At 37.6% G+C, this 19,138-nt stretch overlaps 2 protein-coding genes across 2 annotated transcripts in view; both read right to left on the bottom strand.

The window, feature by feature from the left end:
- Positions 1–18,864, bottom strand: part of TMEM260 (transmembrane protein 260) — a 59,101-nt gene extending 40,237 nt beyond the window's left edge. Inside the window, exons 1-3 of the mRNA XM_079769938.1 lie at positions 18,584–18,864; positions 12,095–12,126; positions 11,209–11,360 (exon numbers count right to left, since the gene is read on the bottom strand). Of these exons, the coding sequence (XP_079626064.1) occupies positions 11,209–11,360; positions 12,095–12,126; positions 18,584–18,743 (344 nt within the window). The 5' untranslated portion in view covers positions 18,744–18,864. The remainder of the gene's footprint in view (positions 1–11,208; positions 11,361–12,094; positions 12,127–18,583) is intronic.
- LOC307097610 (large ribosomal subunit protein eL32-like) lies at positions 12,162–14,421 on the bottom strand. The gene has a single exon (XM_079767704.1). The coding sequence runs from the start codon at positions 13,261–13,263 to the stop codon at positions 12,856–12,858; it is 408 nt and encodes a 135-aa protein (XP_079623830.1). The 5' UTR covers positions 13,264–14,421; the 3' UTR covers positions 12,162–12,855.
- Positions 18,865–19,138: the final 274 nt, after the last annotated feature.

Below are 19,138 nucleotides of genomic sequence, written 5' to 3'. Positions count from 1 at the left end.
CTACGGTTGTTGCCCTTTTTCCAGATTCACATTAAATGTATTAAATAGGTACTGGACAGACATTTTTCTATATTTCTAAATAAATAAAATCCTGAAGAATAGAAATGTTTAACTGTAACCTAATGAAAACATAGTAAGGAAACCAGATTTGAGGAACTTAAGATTCTCTAAATAGTATATTACAGAGCCAACAGAATTATTTTTGGAGCACTGATACCAGAACAGCCATGTTAGCATATTAGTGCATTTTTAAAATTAAAAGTATGACTGAAATAAATAAATACATAAATAAATAAATAAATAAATAAATAAGTGTGTGTGTGTGTCTAGGAAAGCTATTTGATTTTTGAAACTAAATGTTTTCATATATATATTTATTGTTTTATATATATATATATATATATATATATATATATATATATATATACACATATACACATATACACACATATATATACTTCAGTCATACTTTATCTTTAATTTTCAATGCTCTTTAAATAGCAAGAGCTTCTGTTTACCTCAACCTAAGTCAATTCATTTCCAAATAATGCTTTATAAAATTACTTCTGCCATTATCTAGAAATTCAAGTTTTTTCAATTGTAAAAAGTGGAAAGGAAAAGGAAAGATGTTATGGTTTTGGGGTAAATTTTGTTTCTTTTAAGAGCTACATTCTATATCATTGCTATCCTTTACTGTTATAAAAGTGGTCTTAGTAACAAAATTAGGGGGAAATTGAAGGATTCATTTTTATTTTTTTACTTAATTTTTTTAATTAAGTGGCTTCCATATGGATATATCTTACAGATACTAAGGAATAATCATTTCAGCATTCTGTACTTTAATTCAAGTGTTTAAATATTCTTTCAGCAAGAGTACAGAAATTATAATTTACTTAAAAAGCATTTTTTATATTGCAATTTATTCCTTGTCTATAACATAAATATTTCAAAGGGAATGATAAATAAAATACAGAAGGTTCACATTACTCATATTGCCTTTCACATACTGCTATGCAAAGGAAGCCTTTACATTTTCTCAATTTTTTTTATGTTAAACAAAATACCTCAGAATTTCCGTCTTATACCTTATTGAACCAAATATCAATGAACCTTCCTTATCGGTAAGCCATGTGAATTTGAGATAGAAGAAGATATTAAATGTGCAGTAAAAATGATGCTAAGTGATGCTGTAAAAATCACTTTGATGAAAATGTCTGAGACTAATCTAGTCTTAAACTTGTTGAGTAAATGATGTGATGGAATAAGCACTTTTATTATCTATTTATTTATTTATGAGTTTTAAAAGAAAGGTATAAATCCTATGAATCTACAGAATTCATAGAGCCTACAATTAACCCATTACCTGTTTTGTTATCCTAGGAGCCAATTAGAATCCCTCTCAATGAAGGGTGCCTTGGATTGAATGATTAAAGAAGTTAGCTGTAATCTAACTCTTTAGGGGAATAATTCTAACCAGAACACACGCTCTATAGAATTTTTATTTTCCTGAAAAGGCTACAACATATACTTATAACATTCTATGGGAAAGTTAAATTGTATAAGTAGAGTAAAATACTATTCATAAATCTGACTGCATATCAGACTGTTAAATTAATTGGTAGTACAAATTTCTGGTTAAGTAATTTTTTTTTAGAAATATATAGAAGGAATGTCCAATCTCACATTATTATTTAAACACTAGAGGCCCGGTGCATGAATTCGTGCACGGGTGGGGTCCCTTGGCCTGGTCAGTGATCAAGGCCTATGGGGGGGTGCGGCTGGCAGGAGGGAGGGACCATGGGAGGTTGGCCGGTCAGGGGGGCCAGCCGGCCGGGTGGGAGGGCCGCAGGAGGTTGGCTGTGGAAGCACACTGACTACCAGGGGGCAGCTTCTGCATTGTCTGCCCCCTGGTGGTCAGTGCGCGTCATAGTGACTGGCCGACCAGTTGTTCCAGTCATTCTGGTCGTTCCAGTCGTTTGGTTGTAACAGTCACTTAGGCTTTTATATATATAGATGAATTTTAAATAAAATTGCTGTTCTGAGGCCACAAAATGAGCTATATGGTATCATCCATAAAGTCAAATGTACAGACAGACTATACATGTATGTGTTCCTCAAATAAGACAATTGTGATCTACCCAGAGACTAAATCTGATGTTGGTATTTTTTAATTAAAAATGACATAATCAGAAGCATCTTTGTGGTTTCACTTGGCAATCTGGGAGTCCTACTTTCAATGTTCCTTTTATTGTTTTAAATAAATATGCTTAATAGTTATTTTTTAAAAGACAACCAAGAAATAAATAAGTTTATTTATCTACACTTAGTGTGTAGAGTGGCATCTTAAAATTAAAAGACACATTTTTCTACTGAAATTGATAAAATACTTCAACAAAACTAATAGTAAACTGGAGAAAGAAAAAATTCAAATGAGATTGTGAATAAAATAAAGTCTTTTCACCAGAACTCAACTCTAAATTGCCAAATAGTCTAAACTATTTTCCATGTTAACTTAAGAACACCTTGTGATAAATTAGATATAAGATGAGAAAAAATGTTTTCTATTCTCATAGAGCCTCACAGAAGAAGCTCAAGGGAGACATTTCTTCAAATGAAATACATATTTTTAGAATCTAACCTGACTTACAGAGATAACATCTAATGAGGCTATATGAAGATCACACTTCAAACACCATTACTATGATTATTTTAGTAATGCAATATTGTATTGTAAAAGACACATCAATACTAACTATCAAAAGCAAATTTTTACAGAGTTATGCTCAATTTTCAAGGTCTCATACTAACAGAGTAAATCAATTATATGGATGATTCAAAATAGCAAATAATCCAAAATGTATTGAAGTATCTTTTATTTTATATAAATACTAGAGGCCCGGTGCACGAAATTCATGCACGGGGGTGTGTGTGTCCCTCAGCCCAGCCTGCACCCTCTCCAATCTGGGATCCCTCTCACAATCCAGGACTGCTGGCTCCCAACCGCTCACCTGCCTGCCTGCCTGATTGCCCCTAACCGCTTCTGCCTGCCAACCTGATCACCCCCTAACCACTCCCCTGCCAGACTGATCGACGCCTAACTGCTCCCCTGCCAGCCCGATTGCCCCTAACTGCCCTCCCCTGCTGGCCTGGTCACCCCTAACTCCCTCCCCTGCAGGCCCGGTCGTCCCTAACTGCCCTCCCCTGCTGGCCTGGTCGCCCCCAACTGCCCTCCCCTGCAGGCCTGGTCACCCCCAACTGCCCTCCCCTGCAGGCCTGGTTCTCCCCAACTGCCCTCCCCTACAGGCCTGGTCCCCCCCAACTGCCCTCCCCTGCAGGCCTGGTCACCCCCAACTGCCCTCCCCTACTGGCCTGGTTACCCCCAACTGCCCTCCCCTGCTGGCCTGATCGCCCACAACTGCCCTCCCCTGCTGGCCTGATTGCCCACAACTGCCCTTCCCTACCAGCCATCTTGTAGCGGCCATCTTGTGTTCACATGGGGCAGTCATCTTGTGTGTTGGAGTGATGGTCAATTTGCATATTACTCTTTTATTAGACAGGATATTTTATGTTACATATTATATTTACTACATATTTATTTTTTAAATATAAAATCTATTTTGCAGTATATGTGCAGTAAATGCATCTACCTAATTGTGTTTTACTTGGGTTGATACTAAAATCATGCAGCTCTCGTTCTAAGACAGCAACTGGTCAATGAGAAAAGATACACCAAGAGTATGATAGTTGTGTGGGAAGGGTAATCAAGTATTTAAAATTTCACTCAGATAATGCAAAAGACAAATATTCTCCACTGGGGGGCGGAGATGAGGTAAGGAACACGTGATGCTATTAAGAGCATCCTAACAAATGTGACGTTCAGAATTCCATGATTAAAACGTAACTGCCTTCTCTTCAGTCCACAAAATCCATGAGACCTAGATACGATGCCTTAGAGAGGTACTGATTGTGCAATAGTTTCCTACTGATGGAAAACTATTCATCTGTTGACACAGCGGATAAATCAGGAAGTTACAATTTACACCACTGACACAGGTTGCTATTGATGATAAATATATTTTTCTTTCCACTAACCCTCCATCAAAAGGCAAATAACAGAAACCTGAGATTCTTTCAGAACACATATTTGACGTGCTTCATAAAATCCACAAATGTATTTGTCTGCGATGTTACTTGCATGCAAAGAATCCAACATGGAGAGTACACTACCTTCCTTCTACATGGAAAACTCCTTGAAGTAAGTGGAGTCTAGCAGAAAGTCCACAATTCAGGATCTGGGCACTATTGGTAAGTAAATTACTCTTAGTGTCGACTCATATTGATGACTAAAAAATGCATTGGATTACAGTGTGGTAAAACAAGATACAATTAATAGCAAATCTACCACCTCCATCCTCCCAAGCTCTTATCTTTCTGGGCCTTATTCATGAAAATTATATAAATGTTACCTTCTGGCTCATTCACATAATCAACACCCATATATTTATCTCTTCAGTGCACCTGGAGAATGGTCCATGGGGGAAGCTAAGCTACTGAAAAACAAGGTGCACTGCTGAACCTTTCTCTTTCTGTGGCAGTTAACTCAGCACCCAACAAATACACACTGAGCATCTACTATGTGCCAGGTAGTCTGTGGGCAGATTATAGTCAGTGGCCATTTAGAGAGCAGGACAATCTAAATTTTTTCCTTTCATTTTCAAGTTTAGATTTAATGAACATAAATCAATACTTCCAAAGCCACCACCATGGCGCCTAAAAAATGCCAAACATTTCCATCTTTAAAATAAATTTGCAAATAAGTCCTTTTTTCCACATTTCATAAAAATTTACTTTCACTCCAGATAAAATCCTACCACAGTTTGTTTTATTTCATGAGACTCAATCAAAAGGAAAAGAATTGTTCTACCCTGAATTTTCAGCTACATGAATATCAACCACCAGTACACGAAAAGTAAAAGTACAAAGTATTAGTCCTGATTTTAAACCACTGAGTAAAATTGGAGGTAAAAATGTAAAAGCTTTCAAAACAAAAAGAGGAAAAAGCACCACTGAAATGGAGGGAATAAGATTATGAATAGCTTCCATAAATAAAATGCAATCACACAATTTCCATTACAAGTAAGATTTATGCATTAACCAATAAATGAGAAAGCTATTCACAGCTTAGAACAATTCACTTTATTATATCCCATCAACTTACACCTGAATATCTAAAAGAAAAACTCTGGACTGGGCTTTATAGAAATCACCATCATTTACTTTACATTTTACTAAGTGTTCATGGTATGCCAAATAACCTGCACAACGGGAGGCATTATCTTCTTAAGCACAACCTAGTTTAAAATAACTCCCAAATTACAGATTTTTGTCAATATTGTTTGAAATGTTTAAAAACACACACGACCTCAATATTAGCTTGTTACTCAATTTTGATAGTGTGTTTTGTATTCAGTAGCAAAATCGAAATTGGTTGAAAGTATATTCCAGCATATTAGTCTCAAAGGCATGGGCCAACTCATCATAGTAAGTCGTTTTTAACTCAAAACTTAGAAAATGCTGCATAATTTTTAAACTGTTAAGATCCTAAAGGTGTATGAGTAAACTTAAAAGATTGAAATAATAAAATCAACAAAATGACGGTATTGAACTACTTTCACTAGCAACCCTAACCAACTTAATAAACAATAGAAAATTAGCATTCAGTAGTCTTGTTATGCAAAGTTACAAGTACATCTTAACATTTGAAATCATCAAGCCTGTTTTCTATTGCTATGGCTTTGAAAAGCAGCAAATCTATAGGAGTTATGATCTGTAATTTTATTTGTAGTTTTAAGAAATATATGCATTTATTATTATCGCCATAATGACTGATGACTAGTTCCAGTGGCAAAATCTCGGCAGGAAACAGATTTAGCAATTTAAATGTTTTATAAGTTTTTGTAATTGAGGAAACTTTTCATAATCTGACATTTGTTAAAACCACTTATTAGAAATTATGCAGCACAGTAGCTGTGGAAATATGAGCTAGCTTCACAATTATAAAGTCAGCCTATGTAGCCCTTTCCTATTGTATATAGTGGCATAAACCCCACGGCGGCCTATCAGCTAACTGGCAGGCAGGGGGCTGCTCTATTCAAAGTGAGAGATACAAGCTGCAGGGCAAAAACCTGGCAGCTCCCATCTGACCCCACAATCCCCTACTGGTGACAGCTCCAAGCTCCATGGCAAATTAGGCCTTCTCATATTACAATTGGAGAAGACAGATTCCATTAGCAGTATCTGAAATTGAGTGGAGAGCTGCACTGTTATCAGACTTGACTCATAAGCACTGCTATTAATCAGAGCTATGATAGCATTTATATATTTCAAGCTATCTGCTGCCGCTGTGATATTCTGCTACAAAGGGTTGATGGGACTTAGGAAAGTGAACAATAGAGCTTTCTGGGAAAAGCAGAGTAAATCAAGAAAGTCTATGACTTCCGTACATTCTGAAGGGATTGTGGTTTACATAAATTTTCTCCCAATTGGAGATTGAGCTCTTCCTCATCTTACACATGGGATTTAGTTGTCACTCAATGGTAACAGCTGTGAAAAGGTGAAGCGGCCCACCGCTCAGAATATTGCCTTCGCTTTTAAAGCAATTAACCCATGAACAGGAGGATACCTGGTGATATCAAAGGGATTAGGCCAGGCGGTGCATTATTAACATTTCCTTGAACTAATTCTAACTCTGACTAGCTGTCAGAAAAGACTCTACCGTCTTAAAAAAGAGTTTTTGCCCTGCTTTTTTCCCTTTAAAATGAAGTGCTGTTATTTGAGCCTAATATGTCCCTCTACTTATAAGAAAATGCAAATGAACCAAGCTCTTAATATGCTTACCCAGTCTGAGTCAATGCAATTTTAATACAAGTATGAGAGAAATATATGATCAATTAACCAGGGATCAAAACAGATATTCTCCTGAATGGAAATGAATGCTCCAGTACTTTTTCATTCTTCTTCAACTACAAAAATTTGGTGACTTTTTGTTACTTATGCATAGTTACCTCTGAAATTAGGCAGAGTTTCACATTATTCTCCACCGCAATCATCTAGAATGCTCTTTGAGTTGGAAAATCCAAATGTCCCTTAAGCAGAAGAGTCTACATTCTCTAAGGTATGCCATTTTTCTCTTCTTTATTGAATGGAATCTTAGCTGAAGCTATACGAACAGCAGACACAGTGCTCAGAATCAAACGTTCTTTTTCCTAATCAAATTATTTTTAGCAGCAGCATAATGTTTAGAAACATACAGCTCATAAAAAATTAAATACCCTATAAGGAAAATAATGGCACAAAACAATTTGCCAGAAGATATTTAAATATTACTGAAGTTGGTTGTAGGTTCTTTGTAGTAAACAGGCAGAGTTTCCATGTACCTTTAATTATTATTAATATTCATATATTCCAGGTAACCTGCTTGACATGAAAAGATCTGATTTCTTACTGTGCAATATTAATGGCCTCAGAAAGTTGTTTAGTGCAGGTTTCCTGAAACAGTGCCTTTTAGAGAAAATATTTTAAAAACTGCCTGTTTAAAGGTTGGTAATTTTGTCTTTCTTTAAAGTAAGCACTGAATTTTGATTATAAAAACTAAAAGAAGTTTACTTTTGACTCACCTGGGTGCTCAACAAATACTGCTGAATCAATCCTTATATAGCTCCTTTTGGCCCCTAACAGTTTGAAAAGGATAGGCTGACTCTCAAACCTGTTGAGACTATACTCTCTGCCTTGTAGCAACCAAAGTAAATGATACAAGATATGCCCTCATCTGAGATCATAAACCATTTAAATTTTTCCTGAGGTAAAGAGTTTTTATGCAATGCTATCCATTCTCTTTTAGTGATACCAGGATATATGAAATGTAAGCACATTGATGTTTAATGATAGTGATTTCAGTATTCCTTCCTTATTAGTATATAGGACCTAGTCTCATGTTTCTTAGGAAATAAGTTTGAAATTCAAGTACAAGGCAATGCTAAGTGGTGTTCATATTAGTGATTTACATTTTCTATAACTTTTTTATGTTATATTAATGAGATTTGTGAATTTCAAATTTAACACTTTAAATATCATACAATCAAACTCAAAAATCATTTACTTTAATGGCCTTAAAAAAGAGAAAATCTCAGTTACTATAAAACACTAACTGTATTACAGTCTTAAATGCACAGATGCACACATTAATAAAATAAATTCTATGTAATATAAATTAAATGTATTACATTAAACTCCCTTAACATAAGGCATGCTTAAAAATACCCTAGAAGGGGACAATACATAAATACATACAGAAGCAACTGGCACAGTCTTACTATTTTTAATTCAATAAACTACAGTGATACAGATAGCTTTCAATGTGCTGTTTTACTCATATGCTTTCCACATTAGGGCAAAGCAAATATATAAATGAGTTCTTGCCAACCACTAGAAAAGATTGACAAAAAAATGCAGTGTTAATGACATCTTACTGCTTTTAAAAGCAAGAGTAAGATGGAAGAAAGGCAAAAATTACATAGTAACTGGAAACAACGAATAAATCGGTCTCTCAATCAAGTCATGTTTACTGAAAAAAATGGAGCTTTTAACATCAACACATTTAAACAGAAATTTGCTTTTGAAATACAATCTTTGTTTAAAAGGTACAGAAGGTCTTTATGTCCACCCAAGAGCTAAATATAGTGAATGCTATGTGAACAATTACCTGAAAAAAACCCAAACCTGTTAAAAGAATTAATTTACTGCACACCAGTCAGCATTAATCCCATATGTACAGTAATGTTCTCTTAAGTGACAGGAAAAAAAGAATAAAACAGCTTCCTGGATCAAAACTCCTCAATATGTAACAACAAAACAGAATGATGACTTGGTGTATAAATGAATAAAGTAGTGAAATGTCTCCTCAACGAATTCTGATAAAGGAGTCAACCTGTAAAGGAATACATTTACTGTATGGTAGAGCTGGAAAAAAGCCGTCACTGTAATGGCTGTACAAAAACTGCATCCTGCTGTTGGGTTTATATTCACAGAAGAAAGGTTTTAAAGGTTAAGTTCAGGTCATACAACAAATGAAATTGTAACAAGCCAGCTGACATTGTATAATGTCTTCTTCCACTCAATCAATAGGCTACTGTTAGTCCTATTACCATAGAGATGGCTTGCTCTTTCCTGAAGGGTGTCTATTGTTTGACAAAACAGATTTGCCACTTGAACTAGGTTGCTCCCAAAGGACGTGTACCTTGTCAATTATTTGTATTCAAAATAATGAAGTATTTTCATATTAAAATGCATGTAAGAGATAATATTGTTAGAGCCCTTTTCTGAAAGAAAGCAACTTTTTCAAAGTACTATATTACTAAAACAACTTAAATATTCAGTTTATCATATTAAGAGTTTTTGGTTTAAAACATGTAACAGCAAGTATATAAATTTATCACTAAGACTATATATTAAAAGAAAAGGGTTACAGACTAGTGTGCTAATCCAAAACCCATTATAGACAAGCATAATAATTAATAAAAGCTATTTTAAAATCTAGAAAACTCAAAGGGAAATTATTGTCCAGAACTATTTGGATTCTATAAAGATAAGGATTTTTACAGTGGTTTTCATGTAGAATAGCATCAACAATTCATATACTGAAAAATATGGAAAAGTTTTAGAAAGCAAAGCTCTTTATTTGCATAAAAGCTATTTATAGCCACACAACATTTAAACATATGTATATGTTATAGAAATAGTCTTTTAAAATATAGATGAACTACCTAAATACAAGTATTAATTTTCTTTAAACGTCTGCCTTAAGTGTGTTGTGAAAATTAATAACTCACACATTCAATACAGAAGAGGTAAGTCTAAATTTCAACCTGAATACTTAAAAATAAAAAAGATCAGTTTTCCTATCAACAGAAATAATGATAGATTCTTAATTATAAAGACTCAGAAGGAGCAATCTAATAAAGATTATTCTAATCATTTAGAAAAAGAAAATATTAATAGCATTCATAATACAAATAAATCCAAGCAGAGATGTTACTTTAAACATTTCATGCTTAAAAAATTAGCTATCACTGAAAACCTGTAAAACTGAAATATAAACAAATTAAATAATATAAATAAAAATTTAGTGAATGATCAACAATTATAACATCTGAATCTGAAAGCTTTCTACAAATAGATTTAAAAGTATAAAGTCATAATTATGTTAACCTTACTATAAATAATTAAAAGAGAATTTAAAAAATAATTTAGCGTAGGGGCAATATTATGACTAATCAAAATGAAAATATTGGCCTCCAAAATGACATTTGAAATTATGTCTGTTCAAATTCTACTATATTTACATACAAAAGTTATTTGTTTTATAATCAAACCTACAATAGTTTTTGAAAGAAGTGTTTTAATTTGGCGTTCCCTTTGCAGGAAGTATAATTTGTATTTTTCACTCTAATCCTCTTAGGCATAGGTTAGACTGAGTTAAGAATGAAGGAAACAGAAATAGCAAAGACAAATGAGTTCACCAATATCCTAAACTAATGACCCGTTTTTTAAAAGCAGCGCTGTAGCCTTCAAAACTAAGAAAGCCTTCCATCAATGAAATAAGTGGGGTCTAATTTGCCTATTTTCCCTACAGCTATAATGGAACAAAGTGAAACCTTACTAAAACCACATCCCAAATGATTTCTTTAGTTAATAGCCTCATTTCAAAAGGTATACAACATGTGCATATTTAAATACAATAGAATTGGGTATTAGCTCTGAACCTGATAGGCAGCTGCCCATCAGCAATACCGTGAGTAATTAAAGGACATTTATCATTTACCCAAAGATGAACTTCATATGGTTGAGTTAAACTGGCCCATCTGCATTTTCATAAAACGACAAACCTTATTAGTTCTGCCTAACCAGAGAATTGTGATAATGAAGTGGTGATACTTTCATGCCATTGTATGAAGCAGAATTAACTGTGTAATCATTTAGGGGTCAAATGCATATGAAATTACTACAGATTAAGAAAGTGAAACCGCATGGGTGATATTGGAAAACCATTCAAACGATAACAAAAATCATTTTTTAATGTATGTATTTGGGCTATAAGAAAATTGCATCTCCGGTTAGTCAAAATGGATTTTAACTAATCAACTACTGTACCTGAAAACGGTGGAAAAGAGTAATGAGGCAGCTGCTGCTCCAAACAAACCACACAGAAAATTGACTCGGTAGGCAACGGAGCCAACAGGAAACAGTGCAATTGCCAGTTTAGCCACCAGAGTGAACAAAGGATAGCCAGGAGGATGGGCAACCTGCGGGAAAATTCACAACGGTTAGAAGGTTCTCATCTAGCAAAGGAAGAAGGGTCACACCGGCTTTAACGAACAAGTAGCCCTTTCCTCAGGCAAGTATGAAGATTAAGAGCGAATGACTGTTTGAATAGTGGCTTTCTATTGTAATCCCTCTGTGCCAATACAAATAAATATTTTCTTCAGTGGATTTGGCAGGGTCTATCACATGGTATGTCACCTAGAGAAAGGGTGACATATTTCATTGTCAGTTCTTAAGCAGTTTGTTCACTGGGTTCATAGTACATTAGGGTCATTTAAAAAGGCTATTGAAAAAAAAGAAGCAGGTTCTGAAATATGGCATTGGTGAGAAAGTTGAAAGACCACACTGCTATCGGATTACCACCATGCTGACAGTCCTAAGGTCGTGCCTAAAGGGATCATGCACCATAATAAAGTTTATTAAATAATAAACTTATTAAAAACTGTTAACCCGATTTATTTTATTCTCCACAGCTTATACAAAATTTTAGGGTGATAATAAGCCAGCTACTGTACATATAGTAAAGACTTTGCTTTATAATTTAGTGTAATTGGATTTAAAACTTAAAGTAAATTGTCACGTACTGAACTTATAAGTTACTAAAAACTGGGGTTTAAAAATAAATTAATCTACTTTATTCCATGCTTAATTAAACTTTCTTAATTCCTAAAACTGTTAATGAGAGCATTGATTAAACAATAAAACTAATACTTACTCCAAGCTCATGTGCGGCTGTGATCAGCTCCCCTGTGAAAAAATAATGTAAAACCAATAATGACTATTAGAAAATGACACTCCTCCAAAGTTTTCAAAATCCAAATGCTTGCACTGGGGTTTTGCATTAATTTGACTGGATAAAACTAAATCTGCAGAGATTTAACAGCGTGAATAGTCTAAGAATATTTTCCACCTTAGGTCTTATTGAATAAACTATCTTTGGTAGCTTTTAGTAACCGGTCAGTAAAAAGAGGTGAATTCTGTTTTTACGAAAATGCTTATTTTCCTTCCTGAAAGTTGTACACACTTGCAAAATATTTTTTAAAACTCTTAGAGAGCATTCCTGTAATATACTATATTATCCCTCAAGAATTTAGCACAAAACTGTCTATACAGATATAACAGTATGAAATGTAGAATGTGCAGGCATCTGAGGTTTGGACTCTCCAAAGAGTGTGCCATACTGCCCTACATCTGACATCTGAATACCTTCTCTACATTAATTAGGTTGCATACCTTTTAAACAACTTCCACGTGTTTATTTGCTCCAGATTATTTTGGTAAACTCCGATTACCGTGATGTATTTTTTTCCAAACTATTAAATCCTTATACTATTTACACAGCCCTCTATAGTTCCTTGCCATTAGCAATTATCTTTAAAATTACAATCCATTAATTCAATGCCTCTTTTGTTAATATTGCTTTTTGGCAGAATTTTATGATTTTATTAACACAAATACAACGTGTACACAATCTGTCTATTCATTTTCTTCGCTGCGCAGCCTGGCATTGGGATTGGTGACTCTGATGGCCAGCTGGGCTGCTCTTTCCACAATGGCTTTGAGGTTCCTTGAGGAGACTTTGTGAGCAATCTCAGCACAGTGAGATCTGCTGCACATCAGCAGCACTTCAAGCTCCTTGACGCTATGGGCCAGAAACTCCCGAAAGCCACTGGGCAGCATGCGCTTTGTTTTCCTGTTGCTCCCATAGCCAATGCTGGGCATCAGGAGCTGGCCCTTGAATCTTCTACGCACCCTATTGTCAATGCCTCTGGGCTTCTGCCAGTTCCGCTTAACTTTGACATATCGGTCTGACTGGTGCCGGATGAACTTCTTGGTCCTCTTTTTGACTATCTTGGGTTTCACCAGGGGTTTGAGGGCCGCCATGGTGCCCAGGAGATGGGCAATGCAGGCAATGCAGAGGAAGAGACTGTTTTGTTAATATTTTAAGCATCCAGAGCACAGGGACTATTTTTGACTCATCGGTGTATACTGTAATACCGGACAATGTGAGAAATCAATCAACATTAATTGATGATTTATGAAAGTTTTATTATCTATTAGGAAATGTATTAATGTCCATTTTCTATCCTTCAGTGAATATTAATATTCTTAATTTTTACTGACTGCCCTAGCCACAGTGTAGACCTTTACCTTCTCTGGCTTGGACTACAATAGCATTGACCAATCTTCTATTTCAATTCCTCTTCATACTGAAATCACTTATTAAATGCCACCCCCATACCTACTCCCCCAAAGCCCAAAAGGCTAGATCGTATCCCTCGTCTAAAATTTCTCAATGGCTGCTCTCTGCTTACTCAATGAAGTTCAGATTCCTCAGCGTGACATGCAAGCCCTCTGCGGCTTCAAGTTCCCTTTACAAACCTACGCTCACCTCAGTCAAATCTGATTACCCACTGTTCCTCTGGAATGGTCCTCTTTCGTGCCTCTTATCGCTCATTTTCTCACCTGGTATTCTCTTCTAAATCCTTCAGGGCCTAGTTCAATTGCCACCTTCTCAGTGACATGTCTCCTTACACATACCCCCTCCACAGCTAACTCCCCCATCAGAATTGATCACTGCTTCCTTATAGAACCTGCCTGAACCTCTATATTTAGCATTTGTTTAGATTGCCTTTTATTCTGATTAGTTGCTTTCATTTCTGTCTTTTCCACTAAGTTACAAATATTATTCTAACCACTTCAGGATCTTGTCAAGACATCACCACCTCTTCCTCCTCTGGCCACACACACAGACTCTAATTCAAGCTCCGGACATAGAGGTTGACTGACACCTATCACACTGTCGTCCTTGCTCCTCAGACACCCCTTAGGTAAATGACTGCTTACAACATGGAACCTCCATAAAAGCACCTAAAGACCGATATTGCTTATTGAAGTCAATTACTCAAGGGCATATTTTAAGTTTTCTGGAGATAGTCAAGAAAACCTTAGAAACCAAAGGTAATTTTTGTATCTCACATAGTTTTCAAAGAAATTGTTTATGATCTAAAAATGTCTAGAATAACTGTTCCCTTTGTAACTATTGTCAAGTACATAGTTTTGTTCTAGAATAAGATAGTTCTAATGTCTTTAGTCCAAAACTATGTTAACCAAAATTTTTGTTCTTAAATTTCTGTAGGTGTAATGAAGTACAGTGCATTTCAAAATTTCAAAGCCACTAGTCATTCTCTTCCATTTAAAATGTTAACATTAACAAAAATAGCCCATTTTCTCTAACTATTTATCATTAGAAAGCCAATACGCTGTTATTCGTTGCTGGTGTTCTGTTAATATAAGGATAATTCTGGAATATGACAAACTTCCATCAACTCTTACCAAATGTTAAACTAAAATCTATACAGAGAAGATGCTACCATTCAAAGCAAAGCCTATAACTGTATCTGTGATAAAGAGCTAAAGGGAAATATTACTTTTTTTGTTGTTAATCCTCACCAGAGGATATTTTTCCATTGCTTTTTAGAGAGAGTGGGAGAGAGAAGAGACAGAGAGAAACATCAATGTGAGACTCATCGATTGGTTGCCTCCTGCAAGCACCACGACCAGGGCTGGGGAACCTGCAACCAAGGTATGTGCCCTTGACCAGAATCGAACCTGGACCCTTCAGTATGTAGGCTGAGCTCTATCCACATTAGCCAAACCGGCTAGGGTGGGAAATATTACTCTTAAAATTACGTATGATAAAGAAAAGAAAGGACATGAACAGTCAAAAACAACAAAGATCCTCCTAGGTCCTTGCTTCCTCCCAACCTTTTACACTACTGAAATTTAAGTCCTAATACCACCTGTAATCAGAATTATCTGGGTGCTTTATAAAAATGAAGATTTCTTGATCATACCCCAAATCTACCTACGCTAAGACCCTCTGACATTGGGGCCGAATTTTCCCAGGCAACTCTGAGGTATATTCAAGTTTGAGAACCACAGCTTTTTGTCTTTCGTTATGATCCTCCTTCATACTTCTTTATCACTTGTCTGGGACATAAATGGGTAGCAAGCTCAGAATTGTTAGCAGATGCGTAATCATTAAAAATGAGTTCCTTTATATTATACATTTTATAGTAATTCTATTGTCAAATACCAAGTCTGTTAAAGATGGTATTCGAATGTGAATTCGTTTTCCCCAAGAATAACAAACTGACGTGAAGGCTAGATTCTCACCCTCTCCTCCAAAGGACTGAGCACTCCTACCCATAAATCAACTACGTGTATCAAGCGGTACGAAAGACTGGCAAGGCCACACAACAGGATGAATTGATGGAGTATTTAAGACTTATCAGGAAGAATAATACATGCTCTTTATTGGTTTTGAGATGGGTTGTTTATTGATATAAATATATTTCATAAACACAAACGTTCAAGGAGAACAGCCCATTCAACATAAAATTATCAAAGATATGATTATACAATTTATCATTGCCCGAAATGAACAAAATTACTAGAAGTGACTTCTATTTAGCGTCAAACTAAACAAATAAGAGCACCTAAAAAGTTTTTTGGTAACTCAAAGTGAATAGATAACTTTATTCTTTTGGGAAAAATTAAAACAGCATTAATAAAGACAAGGCAACAATCAGATTTTAAATACTCTAAATATCACTGTATATGTGATGACAGATTTAACAAATAACTTATGAAATTATTTGACAGAGAGTAAAGGGTAAGAGAGCATGTCTTAAAGTCAATCTTCTTGGATTCTTTCCTTGACTGCCCCTACTTTCTAGTTGGGTAACTCTGGACATCGCTTAGCTTTAGTTTTCTCATTTATAAAGATATTTATTTTTTTTCATTGATTTCTAGAGGGAAGGGGGGAGAGAGAGAAACATCTACATGAGACACATGAATTGGTTGCCTCCTGCACCCTCCCCAACCAGGGCTGCGGAACCTGCAACCGAGGTAAGTGCCCTTGACCAGGAATCAAACCTGAGACCCTTCTGTCCACCGGCCAATGCTCTAACCACTGAGCAACCTGTCAGGGCTATCCAGATATTGATAGTAACTACCTTATAGTTATTGAAAGTAGCTACCATATTGGTAGCTACTACCCCTAGTAGCTGGGAGGACTAAAATAACGATCCATGTAAAGCACTTAGAATTGTACCTGCACATAGCAGGTGCTCAATAAGTATTAGTTATTATTATTCATCACCCCCCCCCCCCCCATATTTCAGTTTCAATCAACCCTGGTAAGTCCTGTCAGTGGTTTTCTTTTGGGAAAGGTACAGAACCACCCACCCCCTGACTAATGCTCTCCAATGTCAAAATTCTCACAAAAATAAAGTTATTTCTCTTATTTAATATAAACCTTTGAAGCATGGTAACTCCATTCCCCACTCAACTCATGAAACCATCCTCCTACATGTTCAATAGGACCTGAAAGAATAAAGGTAATGACGTGAAAATGGAACATCAAGGATCCTCGTGTGTGGTAGGCAGCCCTGAAGATGACTCCTAAGGATCTCCACCTCCTGGTAGTCTCACTGTATGATCCTCCCCCGGAGAGTGGGCTTGAGTTATGAGCTAACTTCCATGATGAAAACAGGGCCATGGTATGTCACTTCCAAGATTAAGTTACAAAATGATAAAGGGGCCATCTCTTCCTCCCGACAGAGGTTAGCTCACCCGGACCCACTTGGCAAAGAACTGGGTTGAGCTTTGAAGCGAGTCCTCCCCAAGCTGAGCCTGGAGAGGACTGCAGCCCAGCTTACACCATGACCGCAACCTTGTCTTGAGGAAGAGCACCCAGGTTCCCGATAAACATAAAATATGAGCGAAAAGATATTCGTTGTTTTAAGCAAGGACCTTGTTATGCAGCAAAGGTAACTACAGATTCACTATCTGAATATAGGGCACGGACAAAATTACTGGCCGTTATTGGGCATTACTGCACGGTCACTCAAGTTGGCAGCACAACAAAACCTATTTCTTGTTTCTTCTCGGACCAAATACAAAACAAGAATTCTCGTGATTTAAATGGCACATGAGTCATGGATTTCTTTTTAATAGAAGTAGCTTGCTTTAAACTGCAACCTGACTTCCACTATTTTAAGTATTCTAAAATATTCTGCAAGGCTGGTTCCTATTCAATATTCATGAAAATTCCACCTCTTCCGTGGCCTTTCCTGACTAGCCATTCAGAAGGAGCCACAAGATTTAAAAAAAAAAAAAAAAAAGCTGTGTGTAGAACATTTACACAATGGAATACTACTACTCCGCGGTAAACAAAAGGAGGACATCTTACTACCCTTTGCAACAGCATGGAGCATGGATGGATCTGGAGAGCATTATGCGAAGTGAAATAAGCCAGAGAAAGAGTCACACCATATGATCTCACTCATGTGTGAAACATAATGAACAAAATAAAACAAAATAGAAACAGACTGACAGCAGTCAGAGGGGAGGGGATTTGAGGAGCTGACTGACAGCTGTCAGAGGGGAGGGGATTTGAGGAGCTGACTGACAGCTGTCAGAGGGGAGGGGATTTGAGGAGCTGGGTGAACAAGGTGAAGGGATTAAACAAACAAACAAACAAACACTCCTGGACAAGGACAACAGTACGGTGATTGCTGAGGGAAAGGGGTGGTGTGGGGTGGGGGGAGGTAAAAGAGGGTAAAGAGGTAGTAAGTGGTGATGGAAGGAGGCGTGACTTGGGGTGGTGAATGACAGTACAATATACAGATGATGTGTTATAGAATCGTACACCTGAAACCTGTATCATTTTATTAACCTATGTCACCCCAATAAATTCAATCGAAAGAGAATTTTTTTTAAAAAAAAGAGCTACTAGCCACCCCTTGTCCATCACACTTCCCTCTCACTGTCAACACTATCACCACTTAAGTGGCAGCTCTTTATTCCGCGGTTCGCCTATCTCCCGGCCCTAGAGTCCTCTCCACGAACCCTGTTCACCTCTACTGTCCATGCCTTCGGTCTGGAGCACCACACGCAGCGGGAAGACGTGTGGGCTGGATGGGAATGGAAAGCAAAACTCCGGTCCAGAAAAGGGACCTGGGGAAGCGGAGAGTTCGGTCCGTCCCAGCAGACGAAACGGACAAGCCCGGACTCCAAAGCCGGAGGACTCCAGACATCACAGGAGGGAGGGGGGAGGGCGCGAGTGCCCAGACCTGGCCGGAGGAGTGCAGACCCGGGGAGAGGGGCAGGAGGGGCGGCCCTGGGAGTACTTTACCCGCGTCTCCCCCGGGCACCGAGGGGGGCAGCGTGAGGGTGAACACGGCGGCCACGGCGGCGAACACGGCGACCCCGCCGCACAGGCCCGCGGAGCTCCGTGGCCCCGCTCGGGCTGCCCGCCCCGGGGCCGGGCCCCTGCCGTCGCTGTGGAGGCCCATAGGCCAGTAGGGACCCAGGAAGGGGGACTCGGGAGGAGAACCGGCGAGCCCACGGATTCCGGGCAGCACAGCACTCAACTCCCCGCCGTGGGGAGAGCGCACGGCGCGCGGCGGGGCGACTTCCGGGTCGGCCCTCCGCAGGCCGGACCGTACCTTCCACTGCCGGAGCGGGGGGTGGCGGGAAAATGCTGGGCCTTGCAAGGCCAGGCCCTGGGGGTGTTCTCACGCACTAGGGCTTACACAATTATAATATATTTTTACAAATCTCATAATCTGGGTCGTATTTCTCTTGAGAAGGCAATCCTGAGCACAGGTCTGCAGTCTCCATGGTCATCCCCCCTTTCTCACTGACTTGGTAGGGTCTGACAGAGACAGAAGCTGGGCTGGGAAACCGG

This window comes from Cnephaeus nilssonii (genome assembly GCF_951640355.1).
Source record: "Cnephaeus nilssonii genome assembly, chromosome: 4".
NCBI classification, from domain to species: domain Eukaryota; kingdom Metazoa; phylum Chordata; class Mammalia; order Chiroptera; family Vespertilionidae; genus Cnephaeus; species Cnephaeus nilssonii.
Note: the sequence above shows the minus strand (reverse complement) of the source record. Positions and strands in the feature narration are given on the sequence as shown.